The following is a 14,734-nucleotide window of genomic DNA, read 5'->3' on the forward strand; positions in this document are numbered from 1 at the left end:
AGCAAGGGCACCACGAGCCAGAGAGATTTAACAACTGCTTAGGTTGAGGCATGTCTTTCAATCCCACCAATTGCACTGAGATTTCAGTTTTATGCATGTTGAACTTTTAAAGTGCTTTCCTGGAGCTGGGCCAAAGGAAATGGGTGTCACTTGCACCTTGCCCCAAGAATTTCCTTCTGAACACTGATGTTTAAAATACAGACTATTGTCAGACAATTTGGACAAGTCTGAGTGGTTTAGGGCACTTCAAACAACCACTGGTGAAAGTATTTTATTACATCTTGTGTTTCAAGAAAGTTTTGGGCTTTTTTAAGTTTGGAAGGAGTAGAATAATACAGCAACTAGATGTGCACAGATAGGTAATTTTGTGGACAACAGTTTATTACACAGTAAGAAAAACCAATAACCTATATATATATATATAACCTGTATAGCAATACTGGTTATGAATATTATCAGGGCAGGAGAGGTCACTGCTGAAACTCCCTGGGATTTTAGTTTCCTCACACCCCATTGAAATTGTGAAAACTTTCACATTTTCAATGCAGCAAGGCTGTCAAGGACCCAATAACAGATCACTTTTCTGGTGATCCTTCTTTCACTCCTTTTGCCCATTCACTTTTAGTCTGTGAGACATGTGGGCACACAGTACCTTGCTTGCTGAGAGCATCATCTTTCCAGTTGGTGCTCTTCCAGAACCACCTTTCTAGATAGCAGACCAGCAAAAATCTTAAAACAGTGGTATTAAAAAAAAATAACAACAAACCCCAAAACCATAGTAAGAACAATCCACCACAGTATGAGTCTGTGGCTTTGCTCACTCTGACCATCTGCAGCTCTCTCAAAAGCCAAGTGGTGGCAGTTTACTGGCTCTCCAGATTCTGAGCTCCTTGCCCAGATCTTAGTCCATCTCAGATGCCCACCAGAGAGCAGAATGCCTCAGTTCAAGGCTGGCTCTCTGCTCTGTTCCCAAACATGCTGAACACTTACTGCTGTTCAGAGAGGCTGAGGCTGTCAGAGAGGCACAACTCCAGCTCAACAGTATCATCAGTGGTCTCTACTGGCACATTACTCTTTCCCACAGCAGCTGAGTAGTTCTGCTCTTCATGTCTTGAAGGCAATAGCCTGGAGGTGCCATTGCAGGAACATGCCTGTGGCTGTGTGATGCTGGCTGAGCAAGTTTGGGTTGGGTGGTACACACCTGGACAGGAATTGGGTTGGCAGTGACCACTGGTGTAGCATTCAGATGCCTCTGGACTCGATTCTGCCGGATGATGGAAAGGATAACCAGGCCCACAACAGCTCTGAGGACAGTTCTTGCTTTGCAATCCATGATGAAGGCCTAATTTAGCAATCAGAGGCTTCCCAGCATTGACTTCCTTTCTTTCATCCATTGGATCTTCTATTCCTGAATACTCATAGTGCAAGCAAACAGTGAAGGTCAAGTGTTCCTGGAAAAGAGGGAAGGGGGGCAAATGCATCAATTCCCTGCCTGTTGCTTTCCAGCTATGAAATTCAAGCCACTGAACTGTGTTTTTATCACTTCTTTCCCTCCAAAGAACTTACTATACAGACAATACCCAGCTGACTCAACAGAGCTGCAAAGCAACATGCTTAGTGTCAATTATCTGGGCAAACCTGTCATGAACAGTATACACTAACCCTTAGTTTTTGCAGTGAGCTCAGCCTGGTGTAGAGGCAGTGTTTGGGAAGGTCCTTGGAGAGTAAAAAGCTTCCAGTTTCCTCAGGAGTTCCTTTATTGGCTTCTTTGAGATCTACATCCAGGTCCTGTTGCAAGAAAGAGATGAGAACTTAGTCCATGCCATGGAATTTGTAGCTCACAAAACAGCATTTCTTTCAGTTGGAGAAGTTTCAACCATTCAGACCCATTTTCTTATCAAAGATGCAGCTTGATCTGGATGGAACAGAAATGTTTCAGCTGCAGTGGAGCAGCAGGAAGCACTCACCAGTGGGAAGTCTGTGACGTGGGCTCTGCAGGCTGTGATTTCAGGGGGAGTCTTTACTATCCGTGTGTAGATTACCATGACGTTGGAGAACTCGGCTGCAAAGCCCAGCTGAATCTCAACACCACACTGGAATTCAAGGGACATGCTTTCTGGGAGCTCTGTGAATAAATTACACATCACGAGGGTCCAAATGTAAGTTGGGAGATGCGTTTTTTTAATCATTCAACAAACAAGAATGAAGCACTTGTCATCACAAATAAACATCTCTGAAAGTGTCTTATATGATAAGAGGTCTTAGAAATGCCATCCCTCTGCCCCATCTGTCCAAGAAATTTGAAGATGTACTCCAACAGGTTTAGGTGAAAACAGTAAAGAGGTCTTAAACCCCACTGCCCTTCTTAAAAGAAGGGAAGGGTTCCAGGAAGCCTGGAACTCATCTCATGCTTATTTTATTTTGCTTAGTTGTCTGCATTGAAATCTCCTTTTCATTGTACACATTTGCCAACCTGGCTATTGTTGTAGATGACTTCAGAATGAGATCAGTGACATCTTCCAGGTGTCACTGGGAGACTGTCCCAGAAGGCAGACAACCTGTAAATCTCCCCCCCAGTGTCTGAGTGGTTTAAAATACACTGAATTTTACATGTCACCTTTATGTCACGTAGGGGTAAACCCCAACGCAAACATTTCCAGCTGAACACAGTAATGCAAACACTTCCATTTCCATCCAACAGCACATCCTCTCCTTTCTCCCATCATGCCAGTAGGATCACCTAGAAGCAAACTGCACCTTACCATGAGCTTTGGCCCACTGCAGGTTCCGTGCCAGGGACTCTGCAGAGGAGGAGCTCTGCTGAATGGGATCAGTTAATGCTCTTTTCTCTGACAAGCTGCTGCGGATCTCCAGGGCTTGCTTGCCTTTGGTCAGGGGACACTTGCCCATATCTAAAAACAAAAGATGCAGAGAGGTCCTTTCAAAACCAATGCTTCTCCCATCAACCCAGAAATGCAATCACCGAACCAGGCATGTTAACCTCTTCAGTGCACTTAGAAAGCTCACTGTTCTTGCCAGAGAACAAACCATTCTCATTGCCACAGCACTCTGAGGCAGGTAGGACTCTGTTAACTGTTTAAATGAATATTCAAATGACTGGAGTACCACCATGGGACAGAAGAGCAGTTTTGTGGATGGACAGTTCAAAGCTCCATGCAGAAAGATAATCAGAACAACTAAGGTTCACCAAAGAGGAAAAGTATAAAATTGAACACTGTTAAAGAAGCTCAGCATCAGGAACATTGTTAACAGCAGCACTGGGCAGTGAATTTGAACAAACCACCACAAGGAAGAGCTTGAAGCAGTGTAACACATTCACCATGAGAGGAAGGACATGGAAGCAAAGGTGCAGGCTGAGGAGGCTGTCAGTGCAGCAAGCTGGAGTTCACCTTCTGCAACCTCATCCAGCAGAACAGTGATTTTCTTGTCTTCCAACAAACGCTCCTTCAGGAACTTCATGAAGATTCCATTGGCCAACCCCGACTGCTGGATTTCAAAAGCTTCTGCTCCTTGGCACCTGGGAGAGCATCAGCATCAGATCAGGAAAAGACACTGACAAATTATTGTTGGGAATGGGGGAAAGAAACCCTACAATTTGAAAACCAGGTTGTGTCTAAGGGCAACCTGCTTAACATCACAGAGCAGATCTGTTCACCACACTGCTTATGTAAGGAGCTTAAAGTTATTCCAGCAGACTTCAGTGAAGCTCCTGACTACTTCTATTCAGGAGTTTTTGCACTTGAAAAGTGACCAAGGTTAACTGGCCCATAGCTCTGTTCTGGAAAAGATCAGCTCTACAATCTCAGTCATTTCTGTGGTGCAGAATTAGAGAAATTCCCTTACGTTGCATATCCAAAAACAATGTTGGCAGTAACCTTCAGAGCATCCAATATAAGAATTGTGTCATCATATTCATTTCTGTAACAAATGGAAACACAAGGAAGTGAAATAATGACTTGAGCACTAATAATAGCAACAAGTTCAAAAGACAAAAAAGCAGAGTTCAGAACCAGAGATTTGTTTTACTCCTACGAGTCTGGAATGAATCCTGGCTGCTAAAAAGGCTCCACAGATACTAATGCACCAGCAATTTTCTGTTTTGAAACATTCCTTAGAGAGCAATTGCCTGAAGAGCTGATTCCAAATTTACTTGATCAGAGTAGTTTCTCAACATGGCAAGAACACAGTACTTTGTTTAGAAAAACCCCATAAATCAGTTGGTTTTTAACCTCTGCATAAAGATCCAACACCCTCAGCATAAAAGCAAAATCCATGGCTCTGAAGAGTTCTAACTAAGCACTTCACTTGAGCCCTTCTGCTAAATTAAATTCTCCCAGCCCCCAACCTTGCAGCACAGTGAATTCTGTGAAGGCACAGCTTTCTGCCAAGACCCCCAGGAGCTCTCCCCAGCCAGCCAGCCCAGCAGGGGGATACCTTTTGCGGCACATGTCCAGCAGGAACACGTTGAGTCCTGTCTGCTTGTGCTGCATCAGCCGCAGGATGTTCTGCACACACAGGCAGTTTGCCGAGCGGTACGGATTCGGGGCGTCAACAGGAACCATGAAACTGTTGCCATAGTTTTCATAGCCATGGCCAGCATAGTATAACAGACCTGGGTTTAAAAGAGGTGTGACTGAGAGCACAGTGAGCAGGACATTGGAGCTCTGAGAAAGTCAAAACCTTTGTGCACAGTGTGCGGCTGTGGGACAGGCAGTTCACTGAAGTTGTGAACTCCACGACAACACAAACACAATAAATTCAGCAAAAATCAGCCATGCAATAGAATGAGTTAGATAACAGCATCAAACACCCCAAGTGAAATACTCTCCACATGCTCTCAGCAGTTATGGCCTCTGACAGAAACACTCTGTTCTGTAGGATGAGGAACTCACAGCCAGGAGCAAGGGAATGTGCCAACTGTGAAACATCTTCTCCACATGTGCAATTACAAAGCTCTGAGCAGCAGTGAAGTCTGCAGAGTTTTAGACAGAAAAATAAAAAAAACGCTGAAGAGTTTGGTAGAACTCCAGAGCACATCCCCATTACCTTCAGTGGATTGCAGCTCCATCTCCTAGCAACACTCATGACTCTTCTGTGGCTACTAAACAAGCAAACTCTTACCTCGACAGAAATGATTATCCTGCCATCATCTCCCTCATGGCTCACTACACAACAGCCTACAGCATTTTCAGATTTAAAATCTTCAATAAAGCATGCAGTGTTTTTGTACAGGAAAAAAAACCACCATAATGTGGAATTAAAGAAAGCTTTTCTCAACCCTGACAAAGGGAACTGCAAGCTAGGGCTTAGATTTTCCTTATATGAATAATAATGTCCAACATTAAAGTCATATAAATGTGCATGAAGATGAGATGATCTTAGAATTAATAACCTCTACTGCCATAAAATGCTGTTATCAGAGGCTTCTGTGATTTAATTGAATTTTCCTATTGCCTGTTCCCAGTGTTGCTTTTCCTTAATCATGCAAATTCCATCTTTTAAAAAGAATTTTTATTTATCTCGTCAAAGCTGTCTTTGGGTCAGATCTGCCATCAGTGCTCAGCTGAATAAATCAACAGAAATCTGACAACTAATGCTGGCAGGAGACATGATATTCTTATGATGTTATTATTACTAAAAATTGCTAAAAGTGGTATGAACTGCGACTACATGAGCTCGTGTCAGGTCCTAAGTTAAAATGGGAAGTCTCAATGTGATTTCCAGAGTTTGGATTACATCTATTCTCTGTACATTTGAAATTTTATGAGATGTGTATATTCTGTGAGTAACTGCACTGACTGACCACATTCCTTTTCTATCCTTGGCAGATGACCGTGCTCTGGCATGTGCCAAGTACCTGCAGGAGCTGATGTGCTGAGCTCAAGATCAGAAATAAATCTGCACATCCCTGGGGTAAGCAGAGTCAACATGTTTGGAGGGCCTCAGCAGACACTTGCACCCAACAATTTTAAGTAGGCTCAAGTTCCTCAGAGACGTCAGCATTTCACTGATATCTCCCTCCCTCCCTCAGTCCCTCTCATTTCAAAAAGCAAGCAGCCTAAATATTTTTAGCCTTTTCAAGCTGTGCTTTTACCCTGTGTGGAATACAATGTTAATTGCCACCTCCTTTTAGAGCAGCACAAACTGAGACATCACAGGAGACAATCATCATCACCACTTTGTTTACTACTCCTGCCCTTAAGGAGCAGGATCTGAAATGCCACTTTCCTGGCAGCAGCCCAGAATTACACAACCTATTAGGCAGCAGGTTTATATGCAGCAGGGACTAAACAGAAGTAGTCACTATGCCTCCTCTATTTGAAGCTGTGCCCACTAGCAAGGCAATAAATCATTACCTATTTGTGCACAGACAGCATCTTTTATAGCCTTTAAGCCATTTATAGCCACTGCAGAAAGAACAAAGTGATCGTTTAAACTGAAGTAGTTGTTGCCAAACACCACAGAAAAACTGTTCTGCTTACCTTCTGTATCAACTGGCTGGCAAAGTACAACTGCAAAAATATGCCATGTAAGAGCTGCTGAGAAACTCACTGCAGCCTTTCAGTATTTTGTTTTCTACATTCCTGTCCCCAGTTATTGGGAAACACTGAGGAGGTGCAAGAATCTCAAAGCTCACCCAAACAGATAAGCCCCTCTATTTCCCAGGGAATAAAAAAGCACCAACTGCTCTCAAAGAGCCTCAACGCTCCTGCCAGACTGAGGCTTCGTGTCAGGCAGGTTTTGGCTCAGATATAAATGCCCAAATGTCAGAGCAGCCAGTTCTGCACAGACAGAGCATCAGGTAACACACCCTGAAAGAAGCCATGCTAACAAATAAGCTGACCTTGTGCTCCAAACAAGGACCAAATCGTTTTTTCTCAAATGGACTTTTACTACAGGCATTCTGCAATCTAAATAGGGCCCCTGGCAAAACTTTTTATACATTCAGGAGTTTTTTAGCCCATCTTAGCTTTTAGAAAAATGACAAAATAGTGGCCGTCAGTTGAAAACTCAAAACCCACTCAAAGTAAAACTTTTCTTACACTCCAAACCAGCCCCCCTTGGCCTTTTCCATGCAAGACAGGAAGGCTTTTGCTCCATGCATTAATTCCACCATGCTCTCCCCCACTTCTGCCTTGTGCTTTGTCCCCCAGATTCTAACCTGGGCAAACAAACACATCAGGACTATCCTGCACTGCAGTTTAGGTGTAGTTTAAAAAGGTTCAAAAATCTGATCTGTTCAAAAATCAAAAATGAGATCTGTTCTAATCTTAGTACCATTGTGATAAGAGTTACAATGTAGCTAGTGAGCAACAATAACATTATAACAATAGTTACAATGTAACTAGCTAAGAACAGTAACATTGTAGCCAGTCAGCGGCTATGCTGGCGGGTGCTTTTATCTTACTCTTCCCATTCTACATAGGTAATATTGACTCTGAAGCTTGTTTAGCAGATGTTTTTCACTCGATCCATAGAAAACTGACCTATTTCAGAAGGGATTTCATGTGTTCTTACCATAAACTCCTTCGTCCAGGAGAAGTAGAAACTCATCCACTGCGTTTCGCATCTCAGACTCAGTAAGATCCAGCAAAGAAACAACTTTGAAATCCAGCTGCCTTAGCAAACTGGCCAATTCATAGACATCCACCATGGGAGCCTTGAGCTGGGGATGATTCCAGTAGCTCATGTTTCCTATCAACAGAGCCACCTTGTCTGTGGCTGCCAAGACACAGAGAAAAAAAAACCCAATATGTTTATATATTCCATGGATTTGACACCATTACATTTATGGTTTTCCAAAGTGAAAAGAATATCCCATCTCACTCCAGGCAGAGTGTTTTATGTGATTTTAGGAGTTATCCAGCATTGACAACACAGCTCAACTCCCTATTCTGCCCACAGAAAAAGACTTACCCACTTACAGTCCCCCTCACCCTGGTGAACTGAAAAAAGCCATGAGCTTCTGACAGAGGCCAGCAGCCTTTCCAGCTGTGACAGGACATGCCTGACCACGCGTGTCCACAGTGCCAATTTAAGGATGTGATCAAAAAACCCTAGCAGGTATTCTTCATGGCACTTGTGCTGTCCTCTTTAGGAGCTTCAGCTCAGCACCAAAGCATCCACGTGCTGGGAACAGGGAGAGCTAAGCTGGCAGGGACAGCAGACAGGAGAGCAATCCTTCCTACCACATCATCCCAACACTGCTGCCTCCAAATGCTCAAAAGAGTGGAGGAACACACTGCCTAAGGCCTGGCCACAGGAAGCTGGAAGAGGAAACTGAAACAGAGGAGAGACGCTGCAGAGTCACTCAAAATACTTGTGCCCTCAGCACAGTTTACTCCTGAAAGGCCAAGCAGGCATTGTAAAGGAGCACAAAAACACCCCCAGCTCTCCCTGCAGCTCTCCATTCACCCCACTTGCACTATTCAGAAGCAGCAAAATCTGCTCCCTAGATGGCAAACACATAGTCACTCCAATATAACTCTCCTTACCCACAGGTCTGTCACTTGGCTCCTCCTGAGGATCTGCTGGAAACAGATGAAGAGAGCAGCATTCAGTGAGTACAGAAAATGAACTGCATGTTCTCCTCAGCCAGTGGCACTGCTTTCTCTAACACTTGACTAGTTTAATGCAAGAAAGAGCCCTTTTTTTTTTTTTCTGGTGGGCTTGGGGGTGTTTTGTTGATATTGTTGTTGTTGTTGGTCTGATTTCCATCAGCCTGGCAGGATGTGAATAGCTGGTTCTATAGATTGAGAGAGAATAGGTGCTTACAGAAAATTCTGCATCTCACAAACTGCACACTGGCATTTTCAGTGACATCTGAACAGGTCATTCGCTCCCAACAAAATGCAAGGTGGGGGATGCTTAGCAGGGATTACCATCTGGATGTGAAAACTGTTTTATTTTGCACTTCACAGAGGAATGGCAGAGTGGGAGGGAATTGTGCAGAGGGAATGTCCTTACAAAGACAACAACACCTCTACTATATGCCTCAAGTTCAATCTTTTGGAACCAGAAAGCTGTGCTTGCTCTTAAGGTGATACCAGCTCTATTCCATTCTCAGTTACAGATACATCCAAATACTGTAAAGTTTATAGTGCAACCCAGCTAGACTTCAGGGAATTGTGGAGAGTTCTCCATAGATTTTGATGGAGAATTCTCCATAAAATGGAGAGGCAAAATCAAAGTTTTCCAAAACTTACCACTTACCTGATTTCTGGAAATCGCTCAAATCTTCTGTGAAGAAACACACCAACAAAATCAGAGGTTAAACAAGAAGCAGAAACTCCTTTTTTATTAGTAAAAGTACAAGTGTCATCCCATTATCAAAAAAAGCTAAACACAGAAAACAAACTACCTTTCTAAAACACTTTGGGCTTTGCATTTCTGCAAATCCTTTTGTGTTTATGCCACACAGAGAAGAGAAAATCTTGCAGCAGTACATGAAGATGTAAACACAAAAGGGGGATCATTACTGCACCTCAATCCCACAGGCATGCAAGGAGGCTGAAGGAGCACAGAACAAGGTATCAGAAACATCCACCTGGAGAACAAATGTTTGAAGGACTGCTGAAAAAGCAACATCCTGAGCAAAAAAATCTGATTTTTGGGAAGCCGTATGTATTCAGAAAGACTTCAGACACCATTTTAAAACATTCTAAGCTACCAGGGGTTTCACCTCTTTATTCTGGGAACACTGGAAAGCAGGGCAAAGAAAACTAACATCTCTGAAGCACCAGCAGTCTCTCGGAGCAGCCTCATGCCATTACACAGAATCTCCTGTGCTGGGAGCATTGCAGACTCTGAGATGCTCAGTAGCCAAGGGATGGCACCAACATGAAAGGTCCTAACTCACTTCTTCCTCCCCACTGCAGCAATGCAAAGCACAACAGAAATCATCCTAATGAAGTTGCTGGAAACACTTCCTGCAGACATGGAGCTGATACTGGAACTAGCTCTGCCCAGCTCTCTGAGAGCACCCAGGCTCCTGAACACCTCCAGATTTTCCTGCTAGGATGTTGCCTCCTGAGCCCCACCAGAGAAATCTCCAGCTCTTGACATTCCTTTGAGTACCACAGGAGAAGAAAGCAGCCTGGCTTTTCTCCTGTGAGCTCCAGATCATGGTGTCCAGGCAGAGAAGAGAGAAGCACATGCAAGAAGGACTGCTGCATCATCCACTGGTGTTTTAAACTAGCCCAAAGCTCTTAATGAACACATGCCTTGCAGCAACATACTCAACAGCCCATCATCCCCAGTACTGACTTTCAAAATTAATCCACAACCAGAGGTTTACTTTACCTTCTGTGCACTCCACTGCCATAGCTTTTCTTCCTTGTGTTTTAAAGAGGGGAAAAAATTGGGAGGTAAGTGCTCTCAGTGATGAGAGTTAACACAAGAGGTGGAAGACAAAGGTCCCTGGCAGGCTGCTCTGCAATCTGGCTCACTTTACAGCAGTATGAATCTGCTCTGACCCTAACACTGTACTGTAATTATTCCTGAAACTCGGGAGCACCAAACTAGGATGTTTCTTAGGTTAGGAAATGACACAAGAGTATTCCCAGATAGATCTGGAAGCTATCCTTTTCAGTTCACTGCAAGTACACATGCAATGAAACATGTTCTATTCGTTCATTCTACCTGGAATGAACAATCTCACCTGTCCTGATTCCTGAAGGACTCCATGGAACAGAGTTCAAGTCCCCAGCAAGGGTTAAAGTGGGTTTTAGCTGTCAAAAAGCATAAATCAGCTGGCAGTCTGCTAATATATATGCTGGCAGGGCCAAAAAGTGGTACCACTTCTGTGCTGGTTACCATAAAACCCCAAAGCCCTAAAATGCCATTTGCTGGAAGTAAAAATGGGTGTTTTAACAAATGGGTGAACTGCAAATACAGAAGGCATGTGCTTGGCTTAATACTGAAAGCTTAAAATTTAATTTCAATGATGTGGGCAAATGAACAGAGGAGCTGATTTGTATGGAACAGGAAAACTCCTTACCTATAACAACTTCTACCTTCCTGCTGTCCTCGTCCTCCCTGTCATTGAATACATGACACCAGTATGTTCCTTGATGTTCCACATCCACGTGAGTTACCTGTGCAAACATCATCACCATCACCTCAGCAGACCTCCAAAAAATACCTGTAAGCCCACAGGCAAGAAAGAGCCAAAACTAAAAGAAGCACTTGGAATGAGCACCTCATCAGAGGTTATCAAGGCTCTGGAGAAATTATTTTCTTCAAGGAAACTTTCTGTGGTACGTTCAAGGTGTTGAACACATGAGCTCCCAAGACTGGCCCGTTGCAATAACTTACTGTGTAGACATTTTTGCTCCCATTTGCCAAGGGGAATCCATTCCTGAACCACTGGTAATGAGGAATTGGGTTGCCAACAGCTCCACATTCTAGGACCAAAGCATCCCCCGCTGTCAGGTTTTGCGGCCGAGGCTGAACACAAATGAACAACTTGTTCTCAGGCAAGCCCGTTGAGCTCCCTGCAAAAAACCAAAAAGAAAAAAGCAAAGGAAGTGTGAGACAACCTGAGCACAGCAGCAGGGAGCCAAGTGCCTCCAGGGAGCAGGAAGGCACTTCCAGGAGGCACATTTGCCACTCACCATGAGATGTGTCCTGAAGCTCACACACCTCAAGGCGTGCCCACCGGCTGAAGATGAAAGCAGATCCACTGTTCACTCGGCAGATGTAAAAACCAGAATCCTCCACACTCACTGCACTCAGAACCAGGTCTGGGGAATTGCCATGAGGAACCTGCATCACACATGAGCCAAAAATCTAAACCAGGATCAAGCACTGTAATGTTTATTTCCAAGTTCATAACACCATCCTCAACTCCTTCCCTTACTCGAATCTTACTGGGAGGCTGAGAGACAACTGAACTTACAGCTTCATTTCCATTCCATTCCACATTCACAGCCCCCCAGGAATAAATATAATGTATTTATTAGATTTATATATAATATAATGGTCTGAATATAAGGAATCTCTGTATTGTTCTAGCATATTCATAGGATCGTTAGCCAGCATTTCTTAAACTTTTGGGTTTTATGAATACATACAGCAACCTTCTGTCATTATGAAGGAGAGTCTTAAAAAAAGGACGATCCAAAATCATGGTTTGGATCATCCAAATTCTCTCTGAACTCTTACCTCTTTCTCCTGCTTGAACCACTGGTAGTGCACAAAGGGATGTCCTGTTGCCAAACAACACAACTTAACAACCTGACCAGAGAGCACTGCTTGAGACTCTGGCTGTACAACAATCTTTATGCCTTTAAAACAGAATTTATACAGAGGAGAGTTAGGAAAAAAATACAGGTCCATAATTTATGTTTGCATTTAAATTGTTCTCGGAGCAAAGAACATTTCTGTCGTTAAATACACTTGAAAAGAATTTGTTTGTACTATGAGGACACACAGTTCCAATTAGTTATATTACTTTCAGACGTTTAAAATTGTCTTCCATTCTTCTACAAAATTCGTGCTCAAAGTGATCAGTACTGGATGGAGCTCATAAAAGATTTAGAGTAGATCATTCAGGTATTTTAAATTTAAAGCAAATAATACTTCTCATGGCATCACAGATCCCTTTTTGGAAAGACACTGAAGGGTTTGCTCTCTCCCAACAATTTCTTTGAGCTGTTCAGATTAAGATTAGGCCCAGCCTGAGGGATGGATCACAGCAGTCAGAATTTCAGTAACACACAGTGCCTTTTCCTGCTATTCCTCATGGACCCTTCCGAGCTGAATCCTTGGTTTCACCTTTATGCCTCTGATTCCTGCAGAACACAGAGCTGGCCTTTCCTGCAAGCTAAAATTTTCCACTTCAACTCTTAACTGCCAGGAGAGAAACTCTGACACCACTCTGATGTGATGCAGTTATTTTCTTAAGCGAAACCATTCCAGCTCTTGTTACAGCATGATCCCAAAACCAGATCCACTGGTATAGCCAAGGTCATCACAAGCAGAGGGGGGAAGTCAACTGCGGAACAGAAGGTATAAAATCATTCTTTGAACCAGACCAAAACCCATGTAGGCACCAGCCTGAATCACAGAGCACATGGCATTTGGAAATCACAGAATGGTTCTGTACTGCAGCAAGCAGCACTTGATCCACATTGTCCTACTTGTGCATCTCCTCGTGCTGCCTCACTGCCTGGACTTTGTGCACAACTAAACTGAACCACAGAACACGCTGAGCTGGAAGGGAACCACATGGATCCTGGAGTCTGTGTCTTGGCAGAAAACAATCCCATTCTATCTGTCCAGCTAGCAAGGTGGACCAAATCCAACAGGTACCACACCTGCCCTAACTGGACCCTTCCCCTTCACTGTGGGGTGAGCTACTGACACCTCCAGTGCCCAGTGCTGGCAGCACATGTCCATCTCAGCTCCACAAGCATCCTCAGAGGCACAGGGGAGCAGATGGAATGCCAACACCCAGCACGGCCCTGCAGCCAAGACCTTTAACCTCGGAACCTCGGTAACCCTCTGGATCCCAACAGCCAGAATTCACGCGCTAAAGATGTTTTGATGCTTCGGGTTTTCACTGTAGGAAACGAGTCGTGTGGGTGTTTCCAGGGTAAAACGCAGAGCTGTGTGAGAGCACTGACCTGACTGGCTGAGCCAGCGGAGAGCCTCGGTGTGCTCCAAGGCGTGCAGGGACTCGGCCAGCTCCAGCACCGTGCAGCCTCGATCCCCCAGCAGCTTCAGCAAGCTCCAGCTCGGACTGCCTTCTGGCTCCAGCACCTGGAGGGAGCACTGCTCCAGATCCACAGCGCTGGGGAACAGCAGAAAGAACACACACCTTCGAAAGGCTTGCTTCTCAGAAAGAACCTGGGTTAACGGTAGCTTGTTGACAGATCAAAAAGGTTTTTAGAAGTAGAGATGGGAAATTCCTAGCTGATTTGGAGCTGATTCCTAGCTGATTTGCAGCATTTCCTTCCAAGTCTCAGGAGTTCGGAGGTTATCCAGTGACACCTCCACAGACAGAAGTTGGTGTTAGTGAGCTGGATGCGTATATCGCACAATTCTCACCTAACGTACCAAGAAACCTCCTGATTTTCACTCTTAAAGACCCAGCAGAAAAAGCAGCGCCGCGCCTTGCATTTCCAAGCGCCCAACTCAGAAGCGGTGAGTCAGACCCTTCAGTTCAAAGCACAGGAAGAGCGATTTAAAAGTTCTCGTGAAAACAAGTGGCTGCCGGAGCTCAGGCTAACCCTGTGCAGAGCAGTGCAGTTACACAGGATCAGAGAGAGACACGATCCGCCCCGCCGGCCCGCCCGCGCTCACCTCAGCCGCACCGTGCCGCGGCTCCCCGCCCGCCGCGCCAGCTCCCGCCAGCCCTTGCCGGGCGCCGCGCGGTCCAGCAGCTCGCTGAGCCTGCGGAGCAGCGGCTCGGCCAGGCGGCTGAGGGGCAGCGGCTCGGCCGGGCGGCTCAGGGACAGCGGCGCCGCCGCTCCGCGCTCCATGGCCGCCCGCCGGGGCCTGCCGCCGCCCGGAAGGAAGCGCCGCGCGGGGTGGCGCGGAGAGCGCGGGACGGGGCGGGACGGGACCGGACGGGACGGGCTGAGGGGAGCTGAGGGGAGCGCGCCCTGAGGGGAGCGCGCCCTGAGGGGAGCTGAGGGGAGCTGAGGGGAGCGCGCCGTGAGGGGAGCGCGCCGTGAGGGGAGCTGAGGGGAGCTGAGGGGAGCGCGCC

General features: G+C 45.4%; 1 protein-coding gene across 6 annotated transcripts; it reads right to left on the minus strand.

Annotated features, from left to right (window-relative positions):
* Positions 1 to 759: 759 nt before the first annotated feature.
* Positions 760 to 14,522, minus strand: MALT1 (MALT1 paracaspase). 6 transcript variants are annotated; one of them, XM_085042924.1, is made up of 17 exons: positions 14,329 to 14,522; positions 13,650 to 13,816; positions 12,187 to 12,308; positions 11,637 to 11,787; positions 11,338 to 11,516; positions 11,021 to 11,117; positions 10,324 to 10,356; positions 9,235 to 9,261; positions 8,517 to 8,549; positions 7,540 to 7,743; positions 4,456 to 4,633; positions 3,865 to 3,939; positions 3,411 to 3,538; positions 2,763 to 2,912; positions 1,968 to 2,125; positions 1,663 to 1,788; positions 760 to 1,451 (listed from the first exon to the last, which is right to left on the minus strand). In XM_085042924.1, the coding sequence occupies exons 1-17, from the start codon at positions 14,505 to 14,507 to the stop codon at positions 987 to 989; spliced, it is 2,472 nt and encodes an 823-aa protein (XP_084899050.1). In that variant the 5' UTR covers positions 14,508 to 14,522; the 3' UTR covers positions 760 to 986. The 6 variants fall into 6 exon arrangements, with proteins under 6 accessions (XP_084899050.1, XP_084899049.1, XP_084899053.1 ...); XM_085042923.1 differs by having other exon boundaries at positions 8,517 to 8,552; XM_085042927.1 differs by lacking the exon at positions 10,324 to 10,356.
* Between the last annotated feature and the right edge of the window lie 212 nt (positions 14,523 to 14,734).

The sequence above is a fragment of the Lichenostomus cassidix genome, chromosome Z, assembly GCF_008360975.1.
Source record: "Lichenostomus cassidix isolate B80296 chromosome Z, HeHo_3.0, whole genome shotgun sequence".
Taxonomy (NCBI): Eukaryota; Metazoa; Chordata; class Aves; order Passeriformes; family Meliphagidae; genus Lichenostomus; species Lichenostomus cassidix.

Excerpts from the sequence above, each read along its gene's own strand:
- MALT1 (XM_085042923.1), bottom strand. The coding sequence starts at position 14,507 with ATGGAGCGCGGAGCGGCGGCGCCGCTGTCCCTGAGCCGCCCGGCCGAG. Across the intron at positions 10,357-11,020 it reads GAAGGTAGAAGTTGTTATAG|GAAGAAAAGCTATGGCAGTG; the intron begins GTAAGGAGTTTT and ends TTAAAACACAAG. Across the intron at positions 4,634-7,539 it reads CCTGGACGAAGGAGTTTATG|GTCTGTTATACTATGCTGGC; the intron begins GTAAGAACACAT and ends TTTTAAACCCAG.